This window comes from Labeo rohita, chromosome 18 (genome assembly GCF_022985175.1).
Source record: "Labeo rohita strain BAU-BD-2019 chromosome 18, IGBB_LRoh.1.0, whole genome shotgun sequence".
NCBI classification, from domain to species: domain Eukaryota; kingdom Metazoa; phylum Chordata; class Actinopteri; order Cypriniformes; family Cyprinidae; genus Labeo; species Labeo rohita.
In genome coordinates, this window is record NC_066886.1 from 31,655,757 (window position 1) to 31,682,722 (window position 26,966).

Consider the following 26,966-nt stretch of genomic DNA (forward strand, 5'->3'; position numbering starts at 1 on the left):
TAGGATCTTAATGAAAAGTCTATAACATACTTTGGTTAAAATTCCTCAATGTTAGTGTAAAACAACACCCTTTTTACCTTTTCAAAATCAGCTCTGCATTATTACATCCAACACCTCAATTGCTTAGGAGCCATTCTTGTTTACGTCCCAAAATAATGGCGATCAGACTGTTACAGCTCATTCAGGGCAGGTCTAAGATAAGACACCAGTGTCAATCAATCTATCGTGGGACCGGCTTCTGTGGCTTTGACATCACACAGACAAGAAGCTGAGAATGGCTTGATTTGAAAAAGAGGACATTTTTTTTACAGATTAATTAAAAACCACTTGGAATTTGTATCCGATGACCCCTTTAACACAAACTCTGATGCCTCAGTTCAAATGTCACATCACTAGTCATTTAAGATTTAGCGATCCAAACTTGCTAACAATGTGAGAGCACAGCTTCAAACAGCACATGTTGTCCCTGAGCACCGTAAGGACATCTCTCATAAAGGTTTGCAAATTTACAACATAAACACTGATCCAAAAACCACGAAAAAACTTTGCTAATTAGCACAAAAAATACTTTTGGTATATTACTGCTGCCTCATCACCGGAAGTTGTACCCACGTTCTGTTTTTACAGTAGCGCCCCTCGGAAACAGGTCGGAAACAGACCCAATAATCAAATCTTTAAGAATACTGCTAATAATGACAGCCCAATGGCGACAAAACTTCCCTGTTCTCCAAATCTAATTCAAAGTGTTTTTCTCTCACATCAGAGTGCTCAGATGAGAGGGTCAAAGTGACCAAACTGGTTCTTTTCTTCCCTTTCCTGCATTTTGAAGGCATTATTTCCTAACACCTTGGCAACCATGCTTCAATGAGCTGTGACATTCATGTGACAAATTTGATAAGTAGTATTTCGTGACCTATTATTTATTGATTTGGTTATTATACAAAATATATATATATATATATATATATATATATTTGACTTTTAATTCTGATTGGTCAATAATTTAATAAAAATGTCAAAACCAATGGATATTTCAATATTTTTTCAATATTTCATATTCATGTGTTTATGTTTTGGTTAAGTAGTAATGTAACAACAAGGTGCATGTACGATGAGATTCACAGGAAAAAAAAATTCAAAGTGATATTAGAATTTAATTTAATGGATGTAGCTAAGCAAACTGTTGTTGAGGTCAGAGCACTGGTAGTCAAGTCAACCGAAGCTGATAAAAGCTTTTCACCTCAGCTGTCTATTTCTGACTCATTTCCAAGCAGAGCAGCACCTGGTAAATTATATCTGTATAGGCTGCACTCAGCACACAGGTGGTGGGAAAAAAGGTGTGAGAGGCTCTCCAGAGGTCAGGTTGAACTATGTGTAACATCCCTGCCTGTTACTGTGAGACCAGAATTTAAAATAGCCTATGTGTCGTAATAGACATCTATTACAGAAACCTCTAGGATGCATTGTTTTGTTTGTAAACTACCTTTCCCCGTGATTTAGTAGTGATCAGAACCTCAGGGCTGAACAGAATAACAAGGATGGCCATGTACATGTTTCACACACTGTGGGAGTTTCTAAAAAGGGTCAGTAAGTTGAACTCAAACGTTTCTTGCAGTGGTTTAGTGTGGTGGTTTCACAAGTTCTCATTTGGGTTCAAATCAGGTGAATAAGGGGGCCTGGTCATTATTCTGTCATCTCTGAAGCTTTTTCTGGCAAGTCTAATGTTGGGATACTTGGCTGCATGTGATGGAGCATTGTCATGCATTAAGATAATTATTATGCACACACTGTATTATAATATTTTGTAATACACTGATATATAGCAGTCAACATTTGAAGTAGATCAAAACTTTCATGAAAGTTGTCCTAAAAATAAAACAATACCCGTTCTTGTCGTAGGACAACATGGATGAACTGTTTTGATCCACTTCAAATGTTGACTACTGTACATCCAAGCAAAAGTCAAATCGAAGGAGGATTTTGAATGGCAGGTATATGTATGTTTTAGGTCAAGAGTAATTTCAGAAATGTATTTACTTTTTTAGATATATATAAACAGTGATAAGAGATAAAATTACCATTAATGTTAATTAACAAGGTAATTAGAGGTATTTTTCATTGTTGAAAAATTGATTTTATTGATTTCAATTTAGTTTTTTTTTTTTTTTTTTTTTTTTTTTTTTTGCTTTTCTGAGAGGTTTTGTGGCAAAATAATAATACAAGACAAAAATAAATGTAGCTGTGGTCTCTATGGGTTCATATCCACTGGAAACTGCATCACTTTTGAAGGAATCATACTTTATTGATTAAAATGACCTTCTTGGCCATTATCAAGGCCTTCATCAGACATCCCTGTCTCTGTGGGTTCAACCAACTCAATAGCACCTCATGTGGTTGTACAAATAATGGCCCAACAAATTCAAACACTTCAGCCACAGTTATCAATGCTACTGAATTAAATAATAATTTTTCAAGTTAAAGTGTCATTTTAAATGGAAGATAGCCTGGCCAGACTCAAACATTTAACCTATATATATATATATATATATATGCATGCTCGGTCAAAAATGAGATAATGATACTTAGTGAATGGCCAATTTCAAATCCAGGTCATTTACCAAAAAAAAAAAAAAAAATTATATATATTATATATATATATATATATATTTTAATATTTATGACTTTTATAGCACTATGTGCTCACCAGGTTTTTTTCACCACCAGTTTTGAGTTTTCGATTAGGGTTTATAATATTTGGACAGGCCCCTTTTCTAAGCAACCCCGTTATAGCTTCCCAAAGGGTAAATTTCAACTTTTTTTTTTGATAATTATTGACCTAGAGAGTAGACCAGGTACAGTTGGTACACTTTTTGCTTTTTACGTTGCCACACCAGAACTAGGGACTGAAAAGAAGTGATTTTTCATATGACATTTCCTTTACTTGTCTACTAAAATAGTAATACTTTTTTTTTACATCCATAAGTAGGTAATATTTGCCACAAATAAGTCATAAACACAAGAAGCTTTTTTGTTGGAAAAGTACAGTTGTATACAGTACAGTTGAGCACCCATCCATAATGTTGAATGTTGTGTTAAAACATGACAAAAGATTATTAAAGCATAGTTCAAAATGTACTTGAAAGGAATAGTTTTACACAAACACAGTTCCTCAAGATTTACTCACTCAGGCCATTCACAATATAAAAAATGACTTTTTTTCATTACAGATTTGAAACTATTTAGCATTTCATCACTTGCTCACCAATGGATCCTCAGTCAGTTTCCTAAAAAAAAACTTCATCATTATATAATCTGCAAGTAAAAAACCCCAAAAACAATTAAATTAAGAATACTTTTTCACAAAGTATGATCTTTTCCATTGGGCAGTTTGTAAATGAAATTACGTAGCAAAAGAGCAGATTTAGTTTCTTTAATCAGGACCTATAATTAATAAGTGAACCAGAGACTATCTCACAACAACCTATATTGTCTAATGACGTGTGGTTTCCAAGTTATAATAAAGCAATGTGAGGGATTACTGAGAACCTCAGTAGATTCATTACAGTAACTGAGTATAGTGCAGTTATTAGCGTATATGTTTTAAAGGGGTCATCGGATGCCCATTTTCCACAATTTGATATGATTGTTTAGGGTCTTAATGAAAAGTCTATAACATACTTTGGTTAAAAATTCTCAGTGGTTGTGTAAAACAACACACTTTTTACCTTGTCAAAATCAGCTCTGCAAAAATCATCCCATTCTGATGCATTGCTCCTTTAAATGCAAATGAGCTCTGCTCGCCCCGCCCCTCTCTACTGTCTGTGGAGAAACGAGCCTGTTTACTTTAGCCGCATTTAGCCGCGTTTACCGCTAAACTTGCTAACTAGCACATTGTTAGGATTGTAAGGCGATAGTTTCGATAGATTCATTAAAAAAAAACCCTTATACTTACTTCTGCTGTAAGTGAAGCTGGATCACGAATGATTCACGCGAACATAGACGGATATATGTAGATTGGGAGCCGCATTCCCTTCACAAACAAATGTAATCCACTGCATCTTCAGCGACTCAGATGTCGGGAGTAAATGACGACCACTATGTTCATTATTACATCCAGCAACACAACACCTCAATCACTCAGTCAGAGATATTCTTGTCGAACTTACATCCCTGCACCGGTATCAAAACAATGAAGGTCTGACTGAGACAGCTGACCTGAGGTAAGACACTCATGTCAATCAACTATTGTGGGAGCGGCATCTGAGAACGGCTCAATTTGAAAAAGGGGAAATTATTTTTACATATTAATTAAAAACCACTGCATGGATTTTTATCATTATAGAGTAGATTTGTACATACACTGCCAACACACATTAATGTTCAAACATGAAAAAGTGAACTTAGTATCCAATGACCCCTTTAAGTCTAAAAGAGGAAGCAAATGAGGTAAAAGCGCAACTTACCACTTGTGTTTTCGAAACATTTATTTTTACTTTTTCTTTTTTTTATTATAAATATACCATTGTCTCTGTAGGAACACTGACACCTTTTAACTGTCAGATTTCACACAATGAATAATTCATATTTAGGGTTAATAAAACATTTGTAGCGGACCTCAAACGACAATCATAACATGTTAAAAGATGATAGATTTCCAGATTCATTAACATCAAAAACACCATGCAAAATGCAGTAACTACACATTCACAGTGACATTCTAAAAACTTCTCTGTCTCGGTGTTGTGTAGTTACTGTGTTTTGTCTTTGTAACATAGCATAATTAGAATAGAATATGACACAGCATGGCAACACGATGGCAAACAGCGGCATTATTAGCACTGACGATACCAACAGTGACTCTCCATAAAAATTCTGAAATGTAACATTTTTACTTTATTTACTCTCCAGAAGAAAATGTGCTTATAAAACAAGCAAATATGGCTTACTGTTAAGGAAAGAGTAATAGAGTAATTCTCACTGTCAAAAACATGTTCTGGGGCCAGTTGAATAATCTGCTTAGACTATAATTAACTTCACTACATTTTTATTCTTTCAGACTGGTTATAACTTCTTTTTAAGTCAGCTGCATAAAATCTAATTTTAGATTGAAAATCCTTAGGCAAACTGCTAGCTGACTAGACTAGTTATTAAGATACAGTCTTAATATAATAGCTGTGTTTTTGCAACTGAGCTTAAAAAAAAAAGTTTAGTAAATTTAACATAGTGATATTTTTTATAAATGTAGCACCCTAGTTCCTGTATGTTATTACATATATATTAATGTATTTTTCAAGTATTTTAATGTCGTATTATTTTTTGTACTACCTTTATGATATTTTAAATTATATATATATATATATATATATATATATATATGTGTGTGTGTGTGTGTGTGTTTTAGAATATTGACAATGTACTGAGAATCACCATTGAGAATAATGAAAAGAGTGTTACTATTGAGAAAAACTACAGGTTTTGTTGACTAGCTAGTCTCTCTCCCAGTCTCCTGACAAGTGCTGCTAGCTCCTCCGTCTGACGGGACTTCTCCTCTAGCAGCTCATAGCGCAAACTTGAGATGTCCTGCTTGATCTCCTTTAGTTCCCCTGTAAGACACAAAGAGATTGATAAAGACCTCCTATCATCAGTGATATGCTTACATAACTGGATCATTTGGCTGACACATAACCAGAAGTTTAACCACCTCCACTGGAAACCACAGTTGAAATAAAATATTAAACCTAACAATAAATAAAAATATAAAAGAGTTTTAAAGTGAATTTATATTTAAAATAATCAAAGGTTTTATAATAAAGGGATTTTAGTTTATTTAGGAGGACAGAGATCACAAAAATAACCTATATTTAACCCTCTGGACCTCTTTGTTTAGGAGTCACACTTGGCTCCTTCGCGGTCAAAAGTGACCGAAAACTTTTTGTTTTTTTTTTCAGGAAAATCATTGTAAAATATTTTTGTTCAATAATACAGTATTTTATTATTATTATTTAGAATTTTGAGGGGATTTTATGACAATATGCAATATTTATACAGTTTTTAAGAGTTGTTTTTCCCATTAGAATTCATATATATTTATTTATATAATATTTTTAGTGAGAATTGTGCCATCTGGTGTCATTAAAAAATAAAAACTTGTGTAATGTCATGTAAGCTCCTGTATCGCTCCCTATATACATATTATACATATATACAGAGGCTTTTGGATTACCATTGTTTTTTCGACATATTTTTTTAGGTTTTGCTTTTAGGTACACGTTTAGACATTCTAAAAGACTACTTTTTGTCAAGGTTCAGATATTTTTGGTTAGATAAATATCAGGTTGCATTATGATTACAATCAAACATTAAAATTTTGGGATCACATGGGAAGCATTACTCTTACTCAGACATCAGGAACATCTGCTAAAGTAAGAGCAAAGACAATAATTATCAAACAGTAAATTGAAGAAAATAAATCTAAATAACCATAAATAAATATAATTGTAACTATTTACAGATAAACTGTAACTATTTTACAAGAAAATTGCTCTCCCCATCTCATATATTCTCAAAATTTGCTCTGTTGCCGTCTTACCAGTTAATCACTGAGTGTGTTTGTGTGTTTTTGAGTGAGACTCTTTTTATTTATTCATTTTATTTCACGTTCTCAAAAACTCTGCTGCATTTTTATCAGTTCATTTCTATGTGTGCGTGTGTCTATTTTGCACTCTTGATATTCTAGAGTGTCACCCCTTGATTGCTGTGCACTTTTCAGAGTTTTCATATGTTTTTGAATTTCCCATTCATGTAATTTTTGACCACGAAGGAGCCAAGTGTGACTTTTTTTTTGGTGACTCTTTAACATATCCGAATCATGTCCATGATTTTTTTGTGTGTTTACATAGCTACTGCAACAAAAGTCACCAAGTGTCATCTCATTCCGATGAAGCTACAATTTTTTACATTTCAAAATAATTTTTTCTGTCAAAAATGACTAAAGAGGCTGTGATGATGAACTGGATTATCATCATGTGAACATTAGTTACAGGGTTATATTGTTTATTGATTTTTGTTTGTTTATGATTTAATGTGGGAAAGCATTTTGATGACTATATTCTAGCCTTGATTATCAGAATGTGTGTTGAATGTGTATGTTTTAATACTGTTGTTGAACTATCTTCTGTCATCCTGATCTACCCCTGTTAATGGTTTGTTCCGCTAGTGTTTGGCGGGAAGGTTGAGTATATAGGGGAGGGTTTCTGGATGTAGAGGCTAGTCGGGCCACTGGAGGCCCAAGGCCCAGTGGTTGTAGCGGCATTATGACAGAGGCACAGAGGGTTAATAAAAAAGCAAAAAGACTGATTTGGAACAACACTGTACCTTCATTAACTTCATCTCCCTCTTTGTCAGTCTGTGCTTTGATCACATATCGTTTGATTAGGCGTTTCATGATCCTCTGTGGACAGAAACAATAGCACCAAATTAATTTTGAGGATTTATTCAAATTTATTCTGTCAGATTCTGAAAGGATACATTATTATTAAACGGCTTTCCAAAACAGCTTCTTCTGATTGGTCAGTCACTGCCTCTCTTTTGTATAATGACATTCTATTACTGTCAGCAAACTATGTTGGAAATCTAAATTCTCGTCTCTAATATTATTCTGTGATCTCTTTATTCAGCATGACTTGTCAGAGTTGTGTTTTACCTGGTAACGACTTGTATGAGGTGAGTTCTTCTCACTGGACTCTTTCTGATTACCAGACTGAAAGAAAAAAATAATTTCTTTGTGAATATGGAACCAAAAATAATTTGTTCTTTCAATAAATTAAAAGATCCTCATGCTGTCGTTACACAATCTAGCCATAAGAGGGAACCAAATACTAATGAAAGTATATAATGTTCATAAGAAAAATTATGCTTCATATCATCATATAAACAAAAATGAATGCAAAGTTGTGCGAAAACTCTCTCTCATGCATCAGATGCATTTTTAGTCATTTAAGAATGTCTCACCTCATTGAGCTCTGTGTCCTCCTTCAGATCCTCTTTGTGTCTGTGAAGAGGTATTAGTAGGAGCTGTTTGAGTTTCATAGCCAGGCTGACGACTGATTTTGGGCTGGGGATGAGGTTAAAGGGCACAGGCAGCGTCCCTCCTTCCTCAAAGTATGAAAACCAAAGCTTAGCCCTGGCAAACTTCCACTCCACATCTGCATCGTCCTGTAATGAAGATATACACAATTACTGGCAAATAACATTTCACTTGAAATGCCTTTAAATCAGTTTATTTCCATATAGGTACATTTGGAGTGGCACCAAATATTACTTCACATCAAGAGCATTTCCTCTGACAAGCCAAGGGAGGCAGTGTCTCCTCAAAATATTGGATGAGAGAAAAAACAGTTGTACAAAACAAAGCAATGCCAGTCTTACAAAATATAACATTAAAAAGTGTCACTGTTTTTTCTAAAGAAATACTAAGAAATACAGTGGATACAGCCTCCCCTGGGCCCACTGAGTTTTAACAGAGTTTTAAGAGAGTTTGGTGGGAATGAATGAGAAGGAATAGGGAAAAGTCACCTGAGAGGAGGCAATGCCTCCATTGTGATATGATTGGATATGGCTGATTATGATAGGTTGTGATTGGTTCATGTGATAAATCCCACCTCTTATGTTCTGTGCATTTGCGAATCAGTCTGAATGAACAATATAATGGCCTTAATGGGAAGACTAATTTTAAAAAGTAAGTAAACAATGCACATACATAGATATAACCACTTGTTTTTTACATCAAAATAAGACTTGAAATGACATTAAAACATGATCTGTGTGGGTTTTTAGTTAGTAATCAGCTTGCTAAAATTTCAAGTAAATCTCCATGTCTGTGACCAATATTTACTGAGCTTTGATGACTGATGTTTCGAAAAATTCAAAAATAGTTAAAAGTGAACTATTAAAAAGAATACTGCCTTGAGTTATTTTTTTCTTTAATTAATGTAAAATGCTTAAAAACACTAACTTGATGAGATTCATACTCGGCTTTAATAAATAGAATATTGATTACATTATTAATGTAAAAATATTGAATAGATTTTTTTTTCTTTTTCTGATAGTGTAAGTGATGTTTATTTAACCAAGAAAATGTGGCTGGAACATGAATTTATACTTGATTTAAAAAAAAAAGAAAAACTCAGGACTTTGCCTCCTCATTTCAGAACACCACCGTATATCACTGCTTCACATTATTCACACCAGTAAATGTATGAACAGTGTTGCTTTAAATAACAAAAATATCAATCATCAGTGTATGATTTATAAAGATAAAGGTAGCACAGATACACAAACCGTTTTACCTAAAGAAGTGTAAAATGTACATTTATAATGATAAAACATCTTATGAATTTGGGATTTTAGTTTGGAGGACAGAAATCACAAAAATTAACTTTAGTTATATTAAATATTGGTTTCAAATGACTAGTTAAAGGAGAAGACCACTTCCAAAACAAAGATTCACATATAATGTACTCACCCCCTTGTCATCCGAGATGTTCATGTCTTTCTTTCTTCAGTCGTAAAGAAATTATTTTTTTGTGGAATTTGTTTTTTGTGGAAAACATTTCAGCATTTTTCTCCATATAATGGACTGATATGGTGCCCCGATTTTGAACTTCCAAAATGCAGTTTAAATTCGGCTCCAAACAATCCCAAATGCGGATGTAAATGATTCCAGCCAACAAAAAAGGGTCTTATCTAGTGAAACGATCCGTTATTTTCATTAAAAAAATATTTTAAATACTTTTTAATCTCAAATGTTTGTCTTGCCTTTCTCTCCCTGAACTCTGTGTATTCTGGCTCAGGACAGTTAGGGTATGTCGAAAAACAATCATATTTTCTCCCTCAACTTCAAAAATAATTTCAAAATCATCCTACATCGCTGCAGAAGTACCGACCCAGTCTTTGCAAAGTGAACATGCAAAGAAGATCAAACACCCTTAACAAAAAAGGTAAAACAGTGATATAGGACGATTTTGAAGTTGAGGGAGAACATGAGATGGGAGTTTTTCGACATACCCTAACTGTCATGAACCGCAACAAAAACAGTCCAGGCAGAGTAAGACAATACGAGCGTTTGACATTAAAAAGCATATAAATTGTATTATTTTTATGAAAATAAAAACATTTTAATAATAAAAACAAGCATAACAATCTTTACGCTAGATAATACCCTTCTTCCTCGGCTGGGATCGTTTGAAGGTGCATTTAAACTGTATTTTGGAAGTTCAAAATCGGGGCACCATATCAGTCTATTATATGGAGAAAAATGCTGAAATGTTTTCCACAAAAAACATAATTTCTTTACGACTGACGAAAGAAAGACATTAACATCTTGGATGACAAGGGGGTGAGTACATTATATGTGAATCTTTGTTTTGGAAGTGGACTTCTCCTTTAACTAGTCATTTGAAACCAATATATAAAAACACTGCTAGAGAAAGCATATGTTGTAAATATTTACTGAGATACAGAATTTCCTCATGTGAAAACTAACCTATATACACTCTTAACACCAGATAAAATATACTAATATATTGGTTCCCCAAAGAACTTCTTAAAAGTGGAACAGTTCTTAAAAGTATTTTTTTTTTTTATTAGTGTGAAGATCTTTTTAATCATCTGAAAACCATTTCCACTATAAAGAATCTTTTGTGGAATGGAAATGTTTTATTCATGTTAAAGGTTCTTCATGGAATCATAGATGCCAATGAGGAATCTTTATTTTTAAGAGTAAGAACTAAATGATATGGAAATCAAATTTGCATCATCTGATGAAACCAAATGCTAAAACATTAAGGGCCAGTATGACTGTAACAGTGCAGTGTGTTGACATATTAGTAATGGTCAAATAATGAGATCCCCAGATGGCAATTAAATGCATCAAAAAATAACTTCCTCTGTTTCTTGTTACCACATTAGACCTCTCTGGTGCAATAAATCTTTTTTATTGATAATGGCTTTTTTTACTTTGCAGCAGTAATAATATTTGTTGTATTTTTCATTTAGTGCATGACCAATTTATATTTCACTGTTGGATGCCATTGTAATATATTGTGAAGGCCAAATTGCTTTTACACAAATAGGCTGTCATTTATAAAATCAATTTCTACTGTAACCAGAGAGGACTTCCCTTTGCATTTTAACAAATGCGACAGTACTATAAAGGATCTGTATCTCATTTAAATCAGAGTACGAATGGGAAATGATGGCGTCTGGACATTTACCCCTGGTCTGTACTATCCTACTATCCACAGATCTCATTTCAGAATATGATTACCTCAATTTCCTGAAATGAGTTGTTGATCATGGCGATGAGCATGTTGAGTAAGACGATAACCATGGTAACGTTGTAGACTCCGTAAAGTACATAGCCAATATTCTCAATGAATTTGTGCCCGTTGTTGATGACGACAGACTTGACCTCAGAAAGTCCAAAAATAGCCCAGAATAAAGTTTTAAAGCTTTCTTCAACACTGGAAGAGAAGACAGACAACTTCCTTTAGTTAACTAACATGAACAATGAAAATACTTCTAAAGCATTTATTAGCATCTTACTTCATTTCAATATTTACTAATACATTATTAAAATCAAAAGTGATATCTGTTCATATTTAACTAGCATTCACAAAGATTAAAAAATACTGTAACATATGCATTGTTAGTTTGTTAGTCAATGCAGGGACTTTTTTGTAAAGTATTGCCTACATTGTTACTTTGTGTCTTTTGAGGTCATGCAAATATACAGTTAAACATTTAGAGTCTCTCTCTTTTTTACATACTCATTTTGCCCTCACAGAGGTATTGCAAGCAATCAAATGCTCTCTGGAATCAGCAAATGGTTTATGGCTCTGACAAAATCAAAGCCTGAGAAACATGCTGTTTAAAGTCCCGTCCAAACATCCTGTTTTTAATAGAAAATAGGTCAGATTTGCTACACAGCCAAAAGTGACTGCCCACTTTTCCCGAGAATTTTTTTTCCCATTCGTTTGCATTGTTTATATTTTCCATAAACAATTCTTCAAAACTCCAAATGATGGTAGAATGTCATTCAACCGCAAGTTTCAACCACAGATCATGGTCATGGTAGGTCTACTCTGAAAGATATTCACCTTTATAAACCTTTTAAGACTTACAATTCAAATAGCTGCTATTGGTAAATAACTAAAAGAATAACAAAGTGCAGTAAACAATAAAACCATCTGCTTTACAAACCACTGTGTTTCTAATTGTCACAGTTAAAAAAATAATAAATAAATAAACTATGGTTGTTCATTTCATTATTTTTCCTAACCGACGCATTAACTCATTAACTGATTATTAACCGTTAACTGACAAGATTCTTTTAAATTAGAATTTAATTAAATTAGAAAGGATAAGTGTCTGTGACCCATAAAAAATACCAAAATTTGTTCTACAGGGATTCATTTTACACATGCAAAAAGCAGCCAACAACAGAACACGTTCACATGGACACATCACATCACCAACGGAGAAAATCATAATAAAGCTAGGCTAATGAATGAATAGGCATATGTAATAAATATTTTACTTAACAAAGGAAAGAAACAAGTAGCTATATATGCAGAGTTTTGGTTAATTTTTGTGCTGCGTGAAAGGAAGACGGCTGAAAGCTGCATCCTATTTTTCTTTATTTTACAAAAGCACAAATATTTGTTTTTATTGTGAATGTACACAAATGAAAGCAAACCATTTACAGCTTCAATTAACTGTATGACTAGAAGGAGTCCTTTCCACTGTTAGAAGGAAAAAAATCGAGTGATTTCGCGCGCACAAACACACACACACACACACATACACACACACAGTTAAGTATTGTTAACTTGACAATGCAGCCTTTCCATTATCATAATAAAATACATTCAACAAAAAAATCGCACTGCTTAATCATTATCACCGTACTGCCATGATATTATGCCAAACAATTTGTTTTATGTGGATATTTTTAATGCAAGTGAAGTAGCCTACAAAACCAGGTTTACATAATACTTTTTTTTTGTTTTTTGCCATTCAAATACATCTTAAATATGAAAACATTTGGATTTGTGTCATATGAGAGACCCAACATTAGTTTTAGTTTCGCTTTTGCCTAAATGAATTAGTTTTGGTTTGTCGTTAATATATCCTAGCTTCTTATGTTTTTTATTCTTGTTCTTTTCTGAATACTGTTAAATTTAACTAAAATAGCCTAGCCTATGTTTATAGTGTTTGTAAACATTTTGCGTCGGCATCAGGTCTATTTCTGAATTTAATAATAAAATGCAACTTAACGTTATAGGCCTATAGGCCTCTCTCTTAAAAATGCAGTTTTATTTTAACCATCCAGCAAACGTTTTAACATATTTTGATAAATTACTGAAAATTTGTAATGACCTTTAAACCATTTAACTGATTGTATCAATCGGTCAAAATTCTTTCTGTCAGTTAATGGTTAACCAGTTAAAATGAGCATCTCTAAAATAAACAAATAAAACAATTTCCAGTTTTCTTATGAAATTAGGTTGAACCTCAATATATCACCTCAAAGATACTAGACAATCATTGAATATTGGTCTTTAAGGAATTCCACTGTATTTCAATGAATTACTTACCTATTTCATGTTACCCTGGGCTCTTTTACAGAATATAAAGAGTCTTATTCACTCTCATGTCCACATGGACATGGTCATGATGTGCTAGTCATTATAATCAAATTCCAAACGCCTACATCCAGTATGTGCTAATGCAATGCTGCCAAAAGCTCTGGTCGTTTTTGTGATTATATAACTAATAAAGACACAGATGTGATGTAATTACAAAGGACAAGACAAACAATCATCAAAGGAATTGATGTGAATCAACCAGATATGTTAATTTCTTACGTTGTGAAGGCGCCGTTCTGCTTTGCTCCACGATAGTATGAGTAGAGGTTAAACATGCCAATCATGAAAGCCACAAACACCATTATGAAGATCACCATGAATTTAAATATGTCTTTCACAGTCCTGCCCAGAGAGATCTGCAAGGGCCCAAAGCTCTCGTTGGCCGGCAGGATATACGCAATCCGAGAGAAACTCAGAACCACTGCGATGGCATAAAGGCCCTCAGAGATCAGCTGAGGGTCTGAAGGAACCCAGTGGACACGAGCTGAAAAACAGAAAAAGGATACTTGTTATTTAAATGCACAAATAATCATGTTACCTTTACAGTGGGTAAATATTGAACACGTCACCATTTTTCCTTGTAAATATATTTCTAAATATGTTGTTGACATGAAATTTTCACCAGATGTCGATAACAACCCAGGCAATTCATACATACAACCACAACAAAACAAATAATTATGTGTAATATATAAGTTATAAGTTATACATATAAGTTATGTGTAATAAAATGGGGCGAAAGTATTGAACTACTGAAGTTTATTTAATACTGTGTACTAAAGCCTTTGTTGGTAATGACAGCTTTAAGGCGCCTCCTGTATGGAAAAACTAGTCAGATGCATTGCTCAGGTGTGATTTTGTCTTTAAATCTTGAAGGTTCTGTGGGCCTCTTCTGTGAACTCTTGAGTTCTTATTTTCTATTGGATTTAAGTCAGGTGATTGGCTGGGCCATTCTAGCAGCTTTATTTTCTTTTTCTGAAACCAACTGTGAGTTTCCTTGGCTGTGTTTGGGATCAATGTCTTGCTGAAATGTCCACCCTTGTTTCATCTTTATCATCCTGGTACTGTTGTTGTGGGACTGAACCAGCTAATATAATTTCCACTGACAAGGGGCAGGATTTCTTTCCAGTTACTGATAGATTTCAGCTGGTGTCTTGGCTTTCCATGCCTTTTTGCACATCCATTTCTTCATGTGTTTAATACTGTTTTCCCATGTCATTCCATTTTATTACACATAACTCAATTTCTGAACTTATTTTTTTGGTTTTCTTTGTATGGATGGATTACTTGGGTTGTTACTGACATCTGGTGAAAATTTCAAGTCAACAGCACCTTTAGAAATATATTTACTGAGAAAAATGTTGATGTGTTCAATACTTATTTTATTCGCTGTGCATTTACATTTAGGTACTAGATAAATTCTTTTATCCAAAGCACTGTTTTGCAAAAGTCATTTTACGTTGTTAAAGTAATGTAGTAAAAATCTTTTCTTATGGTTTATTATTTACAATGAGAAGGTCAAAAAAGATGGTAAAATAAGCTGTATGTGCCACAATGATCTTCTTAACTATAAGTAAAAACATTGCACAAAAATAATGTTTTGCGAAAATCATTTTTCATTGTTGAAGTAATGATGTAGAAACCATAATTTAAGGCTGGGCGTTTTTTACGATTTTATCGATTAATTTGAATTTAATGTTTTGCCATGATTTTATTTTTTAAAAATCAAGGAATTGCAATTTTGAATAGAAATATTACCAAACATTAGAATTAGTGTGACAATATGCCAATGATAACACTAAAGAGAAAAGAACAATCCAACCGCATGTCGGCGCGCATGATAACGTGTGACGCGCTCATATCGCTAGGAGCCATTCACACAAAATGCGCTTTTGTGTTGATGTGGGCAGTGGAATAGGTAAAACATGCAAGATGGGAGTGAACTTCTTTTAACTTTTAAAAAAAAAAAAGTTTTTAAAACGCTGTTTCATGCATGAGATGCTGCAAGAGAACTGAGTGCAACAATCAAGCGTGTCCATGTTTACATAGAAAAATGGTGAAGAACTACTACTGTATGTCTGATATTTCATGTTTGCATCATGGGGACAGGCTGAAAGCTCCTGTTCATAATTTTTACAGTAGAATTAATAATTGTCTACTGGTGTTAGATCTTATACCTTTTACCTTACTTAGCCGTTTTGAATTACCTTGACTATTGAGATTTTTTAAAAGCATTTTTTATCATATTATTTCTAAACATAAAAAAATATAATTATATAACATATAATATCATATAATATCAATTCATGCATCTTTTCTGCAAAGATATTTAACAAATGATTTGTTTAACATTTACATCGTGGTGACTTCATGTGTGGTGCACTTGGAGTACAATTTTCTTTAACTAGAGAACATTTTTAAGCTGACTAATTACAAATCGTAAAAAAACGAGAATCGGTCAAACGTTCTAAAAAAAAATCGAGACTGAAACTGAAAAGTGATTTTGCAATATCACCCAGCTCTACCATAATCATCTTTTTATTTGTTTATTTATTTAGCAATTCTAAATAGACCACTTTTTGAGATAATATCAAAACTAAGAAAAGTGGTTTTTAAAGGAACAAAGAATTATTTTTTCATAAATGTTTTATAGCAATACTTACCAAGACGATAGTATTCGATCTCAAGGGGCAAGGTAATGTTTGATAGATCTGTGTAGCGCTTGTCGACGTAACTCTGTGCAACATTTGCATGCCAAAACGCCATAAATCTAGCAATGAAGGAAGTCACAAAAATGGCCAGCATTCCAAAATCCAGCAAATTCCAAGGCTCCAGCAGATATTCTCGAGGACCCTGAGACCAAATCTCCTTACATTCTGCCCAAATCATGCCTTTAATTAGCAGAAAACAAAAAAGAGATGGGTAATTAGAGTTTTATCCAAAAAAAATATTCATGCACCCAAAGCCATTTAGTGTCCTAAAAAAATCTCTCTATTTTTAAATGAACAATATTGCTTTACAGATCATTTCTACAAATGTTTTACTAGATTTTGATGTGACAGATGTTAGACAGTTCAAAGAGTTGTGACCTTCTGTGAATCACTGTGTGCTCGCAGCAGTCATTTGGGATTCATTTTAGTACATCACTGTGGGAAACAGTGATATGGAAGAGTTCTTTGAACCATTAGTTTCATATTGTTCATGGCAGACTTTTATATTTGATACACCAGGCTTTTATTACTCTTATAATATGATATAGGATAATATGGAGCTTATAATTACGAGCAAATATGCAATTTGATGTGCTTAGCTTTATGATCAAAACTCTAGTTTTTATTGTGGGGGTAAAACATGCAATGCAATACAATGATGACTGAGAGAAGTACAATAAACATTCCTCAAAAGCTTGATACTCACATTTTAACATGATTTTTCTGAAAAAATATGAATAGATTATCAATGATGTTTAATGTGTCGTATTACTCACCCTCATGTCATTCCAAACCCATAAGTACTGGTTTTATAAACTTTTATACTACTTTTAAACTACTTTTCTACTACTTTTAAACTACTGGTTACATAAACTTTTTTTTTTTTGCAAGACTGCTCAACAGCTTTTTTCCCCAGGCTGTGAGAGCCCTCAATTCCAGCCACCTCACCCCCCTCTGAAACCTTATCCACAATGTAAACTGTTGAAAAACTCAAAACACAATTTTTGCAATTCTGAGTGTGCTACACACAGGTGAGTGGGCTGGACAAACCACCTGTAGTAACGCATTCTTTCATCTCTATATGCACCAGACACTTTCCTATAAACACTACATGTACACAGAAAACATCGTGCACCTCTGAGTGTGCTACCTACAGGTGAGTGGGCTACACAAACCACCTGTACAAACACTCTTTTGTCTCTATGCACCAGACACTTTCTTATTAACACTTATTAACGTTACAAGGACCTAATAAGGACTTACAAATGTCTACTTGTTAACGCACCACAAATCTTTTTGCACTATTTGCATCTTAACCTTTAATTACCTCTTCTGCACATTATCATGCACAGTTATTATGTAAACTACTTGTATAGTCTGTCTTAGGTTATGTGTATGTATAGTCAATTATTTATAGTATATGTATAGTTACATGTATAGGCTTAAAAAAATGTTTTTTACGTCTAGTGTATGTTCATATTTATGTTTATTTACGTAGCACCGTGGTCCTGCGAGACACGACATTTCATTCCACACATGTAGCGGAATGACATCCAAGATGTTCATGTCTTTCTTTCTTCATTTAATAAGAAATTATGTTTCTTGAGGAAAACATTTCAGGTATTATCTCCATATAGTGGACTTCAATGGTGCCCCCAAATTTGAACTTGCAAAATGTAGTTTAAATGCAGCTTCAAATGGCTCTAAACGATCCCAGTCAAGGAAGAACGGTCTTATCTAGCAAAACGGTTGGTCATTTTCAAACCAAATTGAGAATTGATATACTTTTTAACCACAAATGCTCGTCTTGTTTTGTCTCCGCGATGTGCATGTGTAATCTGTGTAATCCGGGTCAATACAGTTAGGGTGTGTCGAAAAACTCCCGTCTCGTTTTCTCTTCAATGTCAAAATCATCCTACATCGCTGTTTTACCATTTTTTTGTAAAAGACATTTGATCTTCTTTGCACGTACTTCTGAAGCGGTGTAGGATGATTTTGAAATTGGGGAAGAAAATGAGATGGGAGTTTTTGGACATACCCTAACTGTTTTAAACAGAGTTCATGCAGACTTACACAAGACGAGCGTTTGAGGTTAAAAAGTATATAAATTGTCCATTTGTTTCGAAAATGACCGATTGTTTTGCTAGATAAAACCTTTCTTTCTCGGCTGGGATTGTTTAGAGCCATTTAAAGCTGCATTTAAACTACATTTTGGAAGTTCAAACTTGGGGGCACCATTGAACTCCATTATATGGAGATAATTCCTGAATTTTTTCCTCAAGAAGCATAATTTCTTATCGACTGATCAAAAAAGAAAGACACAAACATCTTGGATGACAAGGGGATAGGTAAATTATCTGTAAATCTTTGTTCTGGAAGTGAACTTCTCCTTTAAATAACTGTCATACAGAAAATAAGCAGTGTGAACATTCTGCAAAAGTTCTGCTTTTGAGTTGTGTTGCAAAAAAAAACATACAGGGTTGCAATGTCATGCAAGTGAGTAAATGATCTGATTTGCTGTTGTGTAACACACTGAGAGATGATGCCTGACCTACGACCCAGGAAATGATCAGCATTTCCATCCAGGTAAACGGGGTGGTCTTCATGCGGAACAATTGCGAGGGATGGTCGTGGATGGTCATATTTGGTAAGAGAGATGTCCCTTCGAAACGGTCAGCAGCGTTCATGATGAGAAGGCCAAGAAAGATTGTGAAAGAAGCTGCATGTGCCACAAATTTTAAGAAAGGACCACGTATGATCTTCCCCAACTGTGATCAAAAACATTGCACAAAGCAAATAAAGAACTGAAACAGCACTGTGTTCACTGTGTTATTTTCTTACTTATAATATCACATAAGCAGAAAAGAAATTTAGTGCTGTGGCTGAATTCACATTGACTAAAGGTTCAGGTTATTGCAGTCTGACCTTGCTTGAGGGTGCTATCCAGTACAGTAAGGCCAGGATGGGAAGGCCAACCACCACCCCCAGAACCACCAGCAACTTGACAGCTGTGGTCTGTTGCCTGAGCCCTGACAGATTCTCATACCATATGGACAAAAGCTGCTGCTGGCAGTTTGGATGGGCTACAAACTGTGTGGGAAGCATCAGAGCAGGCAGAAATACAGTAAACAGATATGTTTATATTACTGTACTATCATCCACAGTGATTAAACCTTTTGTATTTCAACACTTAAAGAGCTAGTTCACCCAAAATTGAAAAATTCTGTCATTAATTATGTTTTTCCAGACCTGTAAGATCTTGGTTCATCTTCGGAACAAAAATTAAGATGTCAAAATCAAAAATATCTTAATATCTTAATTTATGTTCTGAAGATGAACAGGTTTGGTGGAACGACATGAGGGTGAGTAATGACACAATTTTCATTTTTTAGGTGAACTATCCCTTTAAGGCTAATTAGTTGAATCATTTTGCCTACTATCACTTACTGAAATAATTCTGTGAAATATTGAATTGAATATAAGAATTCTGTGAAATATTGATGTTTATAATGAAAGACACTTACCTTTTTCAGCTCGTACTTGATAGCCAGTTTTAATCGAACTAGATTAGGTCTGCCGCCCTTGTCAAAGTGGCCACTTGCCTCTGTGTCTCCGTTTAAAATGGCTTCCACCTCCTCTGTATTTCGACACAGATCCAGAAGTCCAACTACAAAGTCTTTACATTGCATAGACAGCTTCTTATAATCGTTCTGTGAAAGGAAATTAGAATAGATCTGTTGAAAACATACAAGCATGATGAAAATCAGCATTTTAAAATCGTAAGAGTCATTCTATAATTAGGGGTACATGTCATGTCCATGGACTCTATTATCAATTTTACTAACTTTTCACTTCAAGCAATGATCAGTTTTATATCAGGGTACATTTCTAATTCATTTAATACAAATATCCAACAGACACCCATGTTTATCTTGCAAAAATGGCCTATTCTGTACAGGAATTTGTTGTTTTTGTGCTGTCTGATTTGGTATATGTAAGGTTTTGCTCTTCAGATTAGCTTTGAAATACATGTTTCTTATACATATTTGTCCAAAATAGTCATTAAATATTGAGAAAGGTGTTTTGAAAAATATTTTGCTCATGCATCTACATTAAATTTTGTGTATGTCCGAGAAATCACTGTCAACTGTGTTACTTCCTATAAAATCCCCCATAAATCAGCAATGGTTTGTTCCAAAGTCACAAGTCCGACATCTCCTGGTGTAATTTCCTTTTTTGGAGGTAAATTTGAAGACAGTGCGGTAGGTCATAACTTCTCCTCTTTAACATTTTATCTATATTACTGTCTGCACATAGAGTAGATTAACTGACCGTCAACTGTGTTATCAACATGTTCTGGTGAACTTGCGTCACAGATTATATTTATAAATATGCAGAGAATGAATATAAAAACATAAGTTAATCAAGGTCATGTCTAACTTGTCCAAGGTCAGCAGTTTGCACAAGGCCCTAAAATGGCCCAAATGTCAACTGTGTTACCCACCAGCTGTAACACAGTTGGCAAGGATTAGCATGGCTGACACTGTTGGCAATTTAATGTCATTTTAACATCCTAAAAAAAATTCACAAACTATTGTCATTACACAGAAATTACATAGGAATTACCTAAAATCATGACTTGCATTACAATGTATAAACTTAACTGATCTAATCACAGCCACACCCTCTATGAACTCAGTATCCATAATATTATATACACATTATATGCACATTCATTATAAAGCATAAATATAAAGGGTTATAAAGCATTCAGAATTCCTTGTGATTGACTTAAACCTATATAATGTTATAGATTTGACATACATCTATTTTTGCTTGGTCATGACTGATGAAAAAGAACTGAATGCTTTATATTTTCACATATTTAATGCATGCTTTTCCCTTTTCTTTTTTCTTTTTTTTTTTTTGGTCCATACAACAGCCTCAACTGTTCGGTTGTCAAAATTCTTCAAAATATCAAATTTTATGTTTTTAAAAGAAAAAAAGAGAGAAAGTCATAGCACTTTGGAATGACAAGATGGTGAGTAAATGATGGCAGATTTTTTTCCCCACTCTCTTTCTGTCCCATTAGCATTATTAGTAGTATGCTAAGGCCAGAATCAATATTACTGTTGTTCATACTCAGGGTTAGTGATTTGAACAAACCCATAAAACTAAGAATTACGCTTCAGCACATAAAGTTTGTGCTACGAATTATACTTTAAATTATATCTTAAAACATCATTAATAAGTTCTTTACTATAATCTTTGCCTGAAGTGTTAAAAATGCATAAAAAACTTGAAGACTTTGAAGAATGTTGGCATTGTTGGTGACTTAATGAAAGATATTAAAACATGTTACAAACACATTTCTTTGCATTATTTAGGTCACAGTCAGAGTTTGCCACGTGATTATCTTTAATGCTTGCAAACTGAATGTAACTGGAATGTGGTTATGCATATGTCACAGCAGATAATAGTTATGTTTTTTTTTTCTTTACTTTCTAGAGAAAAGTCTTACCATCTGTTACAGGCTCAAACATCATACAAAACCTTCAACTCATCAATAATAATGTAAGCAAGAAGAGCTAAGCCACCCACTCTATGGCAAAGGCTGCAGACTCACCAACTACCAGGCATGACTGTACACCCACATCCATATGCACTCTGCTTAAAAAGTTAAAAGTTAAATAAAAAAATCACAACTCTTAAACTCATTAGTCTAGTTGCTTGTCTTTTTCCCAATGTATTTCCTGTCTAATATTGTTAATACTCTATATCACTTGATACTACCCAATGAAATGCTTGGACAAATCCCATTACTGTGTTGACAATGACATATATCCTATTGAAACAATTAGCTGGGATGAGAAATTGTGCCCACCTTAAACTCTTTTTCTATGTTGGCCAGTACAGCCAGTTCATTGCTGAGCTCTAGAGCTGTCAGTACCGGGTCCTCGCTGGATAAAGAAAGGTAGGCAGGGCTTGCCAACCCTTTGTAGGCATTGATTCTGGAACGTGAATGGCTAAAAGAGTCATGCCTCTGGTGATAGAGGCAGCTGTTACATTTGCAAAAGTAGTCATGTGGGCGTGCAATGCGAGCACCCTTTCTTAGCAGAATGTGTACGATCTCATATTCGTGGCAATGAGAAGCTAGTATAATGGGTGTAATATCATGGGAAAACCGTGTGCCATCCTCGTCATAGGCGAAGAAGTCATCTTGCGTCTCTGCCTGGAGGGGGCTGCTAGTGAGTTTGGATGTGTCCGCAAAGGCCTGGTGGCCTAAAATGGCCTCCACGATACGAATGTAGCCTTTACTTATGGCTAAAAGCAGAGCGTCACCAATCCTAGCCAGATTCTCTTTATTTAGCAAGAGTTCTGTCACTTCCAGGTGCTCATTGGCAACTGCAAGCTGCAATGCATTCTGGCCCATGTAGTCCACACAGTTGACATTCAGGTCTGGGATTTCTTCTAGCATCCTACGGATGACAGGGATATTTCCATACTCAGCCGCCTCTAGGAAACGCTCTTCAGTTGGCGATAGACTATTGTAACGGGCGTTAAACATGTAAGCCGGTCGTCGCATAGCCATACGCCGGCTCTTAGCCAATGCGTGCCTCTGAAGGTCATCGTTGCTCCACCTATTAAAACAAAGCGGTGGTAAGTGAAAGTCTATTTGCAACATTCTGGTTTAATATTGTGGTGGGAAAAGTCCATTGTCTATTCTCAAAATGTAGCAAATGCAGGTCCAGTACAGTAGCAGTGAAATAAATGTTGCCCTAGACCAAAACCAGTCATAAGTAGCATGGGTATATTTGTAGCAATAGCCAAAAATACACTGCATGGGTCAAAATTATACATCTTTCTTTTAAATTTTAAATTAGGGATGGGCGTATCGATCCTGAAGTATCGATATATCGTTACTGATGAGCTGTGTTTTACTGACCAGTGATTTTGTTCATCTAACAAAAAATGTGTACAATATGCATTGAATAGGATATATATAATGTATGTTAGCAAATAATTGTGCTGTATAGAACTACTGTCCTGCTCATCTGAATGCATGCAAATGTTGCAAGACAGAACCAATCGATCACAGAGAGCATTCACTCACTTCAGACAGTGCATTCAAACAGGGCTGTGTTTCCCAAAAGTATTATAAGAAAGCACTGATGCTTTTGGGAACGGCAGCCCAGAACAGAGGATCAGATCAGAGGACAAAAAAAGACATGTTTGCGTTATTTCACAATAAACAAATTGAAATGGTAGCCTATATAATTGCAATTGCATTTATTTAAATGAACGTTTAAAGTTCACTGATCTTGTTCTGTATTGTAGTAATGTTACTATAAATCATACACTGTCAGTGTGCAACATCCACTGGCAGCCCTGAAATATTTTCAGCTATAGGTTTTGTAGTCACCACCACAGTAAACATATTTTACCCATGTGTAAAAAAATATATAATTTCATAAGTTGCAATTAAGGCATATTCAATGTTAAAATGCATTTCAAATATAAAGTTAAAGAGGTATAATTACATATTTTACTCTTAGTAATTTAATAACTGTAATAATTTAAAAGTTAAGTTTAGGAGTATCATATTGGCATTGATATCAATGATACTGGCCCTAAAAATATCGAAAACAAAATAAGTGGTTTCGCCCATCCCTACCAAAAATCATTAGGATATTAAGTGAAGATCATGTTCCATGAAGATATTTTGTATTTTTTTTTTTTTGATTAGTAATATGCATAAGACTTTCATTTGGACAACTTTAAAGCCAATATTTACATTTTTTGCACCCTCAGATTCCAGATTTTCAAATACTGTAGTTGTATCTTGGTCAAATATTGGTAAAAGTGTTTAAAGGTTGTAACATGGTATTGAAAAAGAATAAAAGTTGGTGGTGTTTTACTGCCCCTAGTGGTCATTTTAGCTGGAAACCTGTTTTGTTTTGGTTATTTAGATACACTGTAAAATACAATTTGTTGAGTCAACTTAAAATATATTTTTTTTTACCTGGCTGCCTTAAAATTTTAAGTTCAGTCAACTCAAAAAAGGTTTATTCAGCTTGAAATGTTAAGTTATACTAAGTGACAACTTAGATATTTGAGTTGATTCAACTTTTAAGGCAGCTGGGTTACTTACCCATCTGTTAAGTTTAGCAAACACAAATACCTAAGTTGTTACTTAGTACAACTTAACATTTCAAGTTGACTAAACATTTGAGTTGACTGAACTTAAAATTTTAAGGGAGCGGGGTAACAAATTATTTTAATTTTTTTTTTTTATTTTTTACAGTGTAGAGGCATGTTTTCCCAATGAACCTGTGTTATTAGGCTTGATTGAATATGATTATAAATACTGTCATATATTTAAATATTTTCCCCTTAAATAGTTCTAATACAATTTGACTGTAGTTTAATTGTTTTAAATTCTGAGTAGGCTGCAATCCACTATCATGTTAATAACTTTGTTGACTAATCAAATGTTTAGTATATTATCTTGAATATCTTCACAGGTTTCCGAGGCTGAGCGGTCAGAATGAAGAAGTTTCTGCAGGTTGAGTCACTGCTGATGACTTACTCAAAATTATCCATTGCCATTTGGAGCCCAGCCATTGACCAAAATCCCCTGGTAAAAAGACAACCAGCTATGTTGCCGTTTTCCTGGTGGTTTTTTAATGCCTATGCTGGTCAGTCAGCTAGATCAACATTATATTAGTACTAACATAGCATTTGACCAATATGCATACTGTAAAATATAATATGTAAATATTATGTATCACAATGAAATTCATTAATTTAAAATACTCCGTTCACTATACATTGACACATATAGACTTCACAACTAAGATGCATATTAATTAAAAAAAATATTCAACATCTGTGATTGATAATGAGCTCTGAACGATGTTCAAAACAGGGTAACAGATGTATATATCAGATTAAAAAAAAATAACGGACAATGATGTGCCTGAATGATTGCATTTAAATTGCCTAATTTTGTTAAAATAATTTGTTTCCGTAGCAATGACAGCACTGAATCAGAGATCAATAAGCCCTCCCACACTAATGCTGTCTTAGTTCTTCAAGAAAATACTCATGCTGGCAGCAAAAGGGCATAACTGCTGTTATCAGTGTCAGTGTTCTCCTTGTAACATTTTAATCCATATAAACCTTTCCCTTTAAAATTCAAGTACTCTGAGATCTTCTTACATCTTCTGCTACAACTTTTTGTATTTTGAGTGAAAATAATCCAAGTAGGAGCAGACAGTGTGAGGGACTGAATGTAGGAAAATGTAAAATATTTTGGATCAAATATGTCAGATTTACAAAAATATGCCAAAAGGCTAACTGATTCTTAAAATACAGACCACATAAAGACCACAGATGAAAAACAGAGAGAGAGAGAGAGAGAGAATTATTTATACTAATATTCAAGCCTTTTGAAAACTTCTCTGTGTGACAGCTAGCCCCAGTCTGCCCTTATGTGAAAGTAAATACAAAAATCACATCAACATTTAAACAGTTTTGTTTAAGACCAGTACTTCAAGAATATGTAACGTGCAGCTATCAACAAACAAATAGGCTACAAATAAACTTTTTTCAGTCTGTTTGTATGTAAGTTTTATGTGAATGTACCACTGAAAGGAAGCAGTAAATTTCATTGTACTGTTGTGCAATGACAATTAAGTATTCTATTCTATTCTATTCTACAATACAGTAAATAAAAAAAATAAATAAATAAAATGGGTGGTAAAACTTTACTGCTAATAATGTTAATGCTAAAATTGCAATGTTGTAACATTTCTTCTATATGTCTTTTACATTATAGGCACTACAAAATGCCATATAAGCAGAACTCACCTCTTGCAGTACCGTGGTAAAGGATACTTTTCAAAGTCGGTGTTCATCCGTTGATGGACAGAAGTGTGTTTGACAGAAGTGTAATCAGTGGACATCGGTTTGCTGCTGTCTTCATGAATCTCTCACTGCTACTGATGCGCACGAGACACCGGGAATAGACGTGCCCATGCAAAGTTAGTTGAAATTCTTTTGAATCTTGTTTTTCATTCAAATATAAGAATTCTGTTGTCGGTCTGGTGCATAGAACTACACGCGCGTTCTTGGGAAATCTCATTGAGAGTGTGCACCAAAGCGAATGTATGATGACGTCACGGGTCCAATGTAAAAAAAAAAAAAAAAACGTTCAGTGAAGCTGTGTCCTTACTAGTTTGTATGATGTGAAACGCTGTGTGCGAGGTGATACACATATTTAAAGCGGCAAATAAAAAGTACTTTTTGGGAAGTATTTATCACATGAGGGAAAGATTGTCTTGTGGGGAAAAAATTGTTTTATTATACGTGGAGCGGGTCGCCCTCTCATGGGCGCTGGCATGTTGGCATGCAATTGTCATAAACTACTATTAATAATAATATGAAAATACATTTAGTTAGGGCCCAATGTGTTTTACAAAGTGTAAACATAAAAGTGCAAGAAAAATAAAAAAATTTAATTTAATAAAACATTTTAATGAAT

General features: G+C 34.1%; 1 protein-coding gene across 1 annotated transcript; it reads right to left on the reverse strand.

The window, feature by feature from the left end:
- Positions 1 to 2,888: 2,888 nt before the first annotated feature.
- trpc6b (transient receptor potential cation channel, subfamily C, member 6b) lies at positions 2,889 to 26,570 on the reverse strand. Its single transcript, XM_051135280.1, has 12 exons — positions 26,294 to 26,570; positions 22,305 to 23,061; positions 19,945 to 20,130; positions 19,346 to 19,510; positions 18,972 to 19,188; positions 16,373 to 16,600; positions 13,929 to 14,193; positions 11,327 to 11,522; positions 8,011 to 8,214; positions 7,703 to 7,759; positions 7,375 to 7,450; positions 2,889 to 5,603 (listed from the first exon to the last, which is right to left on the reverse strand). The coding sequence occupies exons 1-12, from the start codon at positions 26,386 to 26,388 to the stop codon at positions 5,467 to 5,469; spliced, it is 2,583 nt and encodes an 860-aa protein (XP_050991237.1). The 5' UTR covers positions 26,389 to 26,570; the 3' UTR covers positions 2,889 to 5,466.
- Between the last annotated feature and the right edge of the window lie 396 nt (positions 26,571 to 26,966).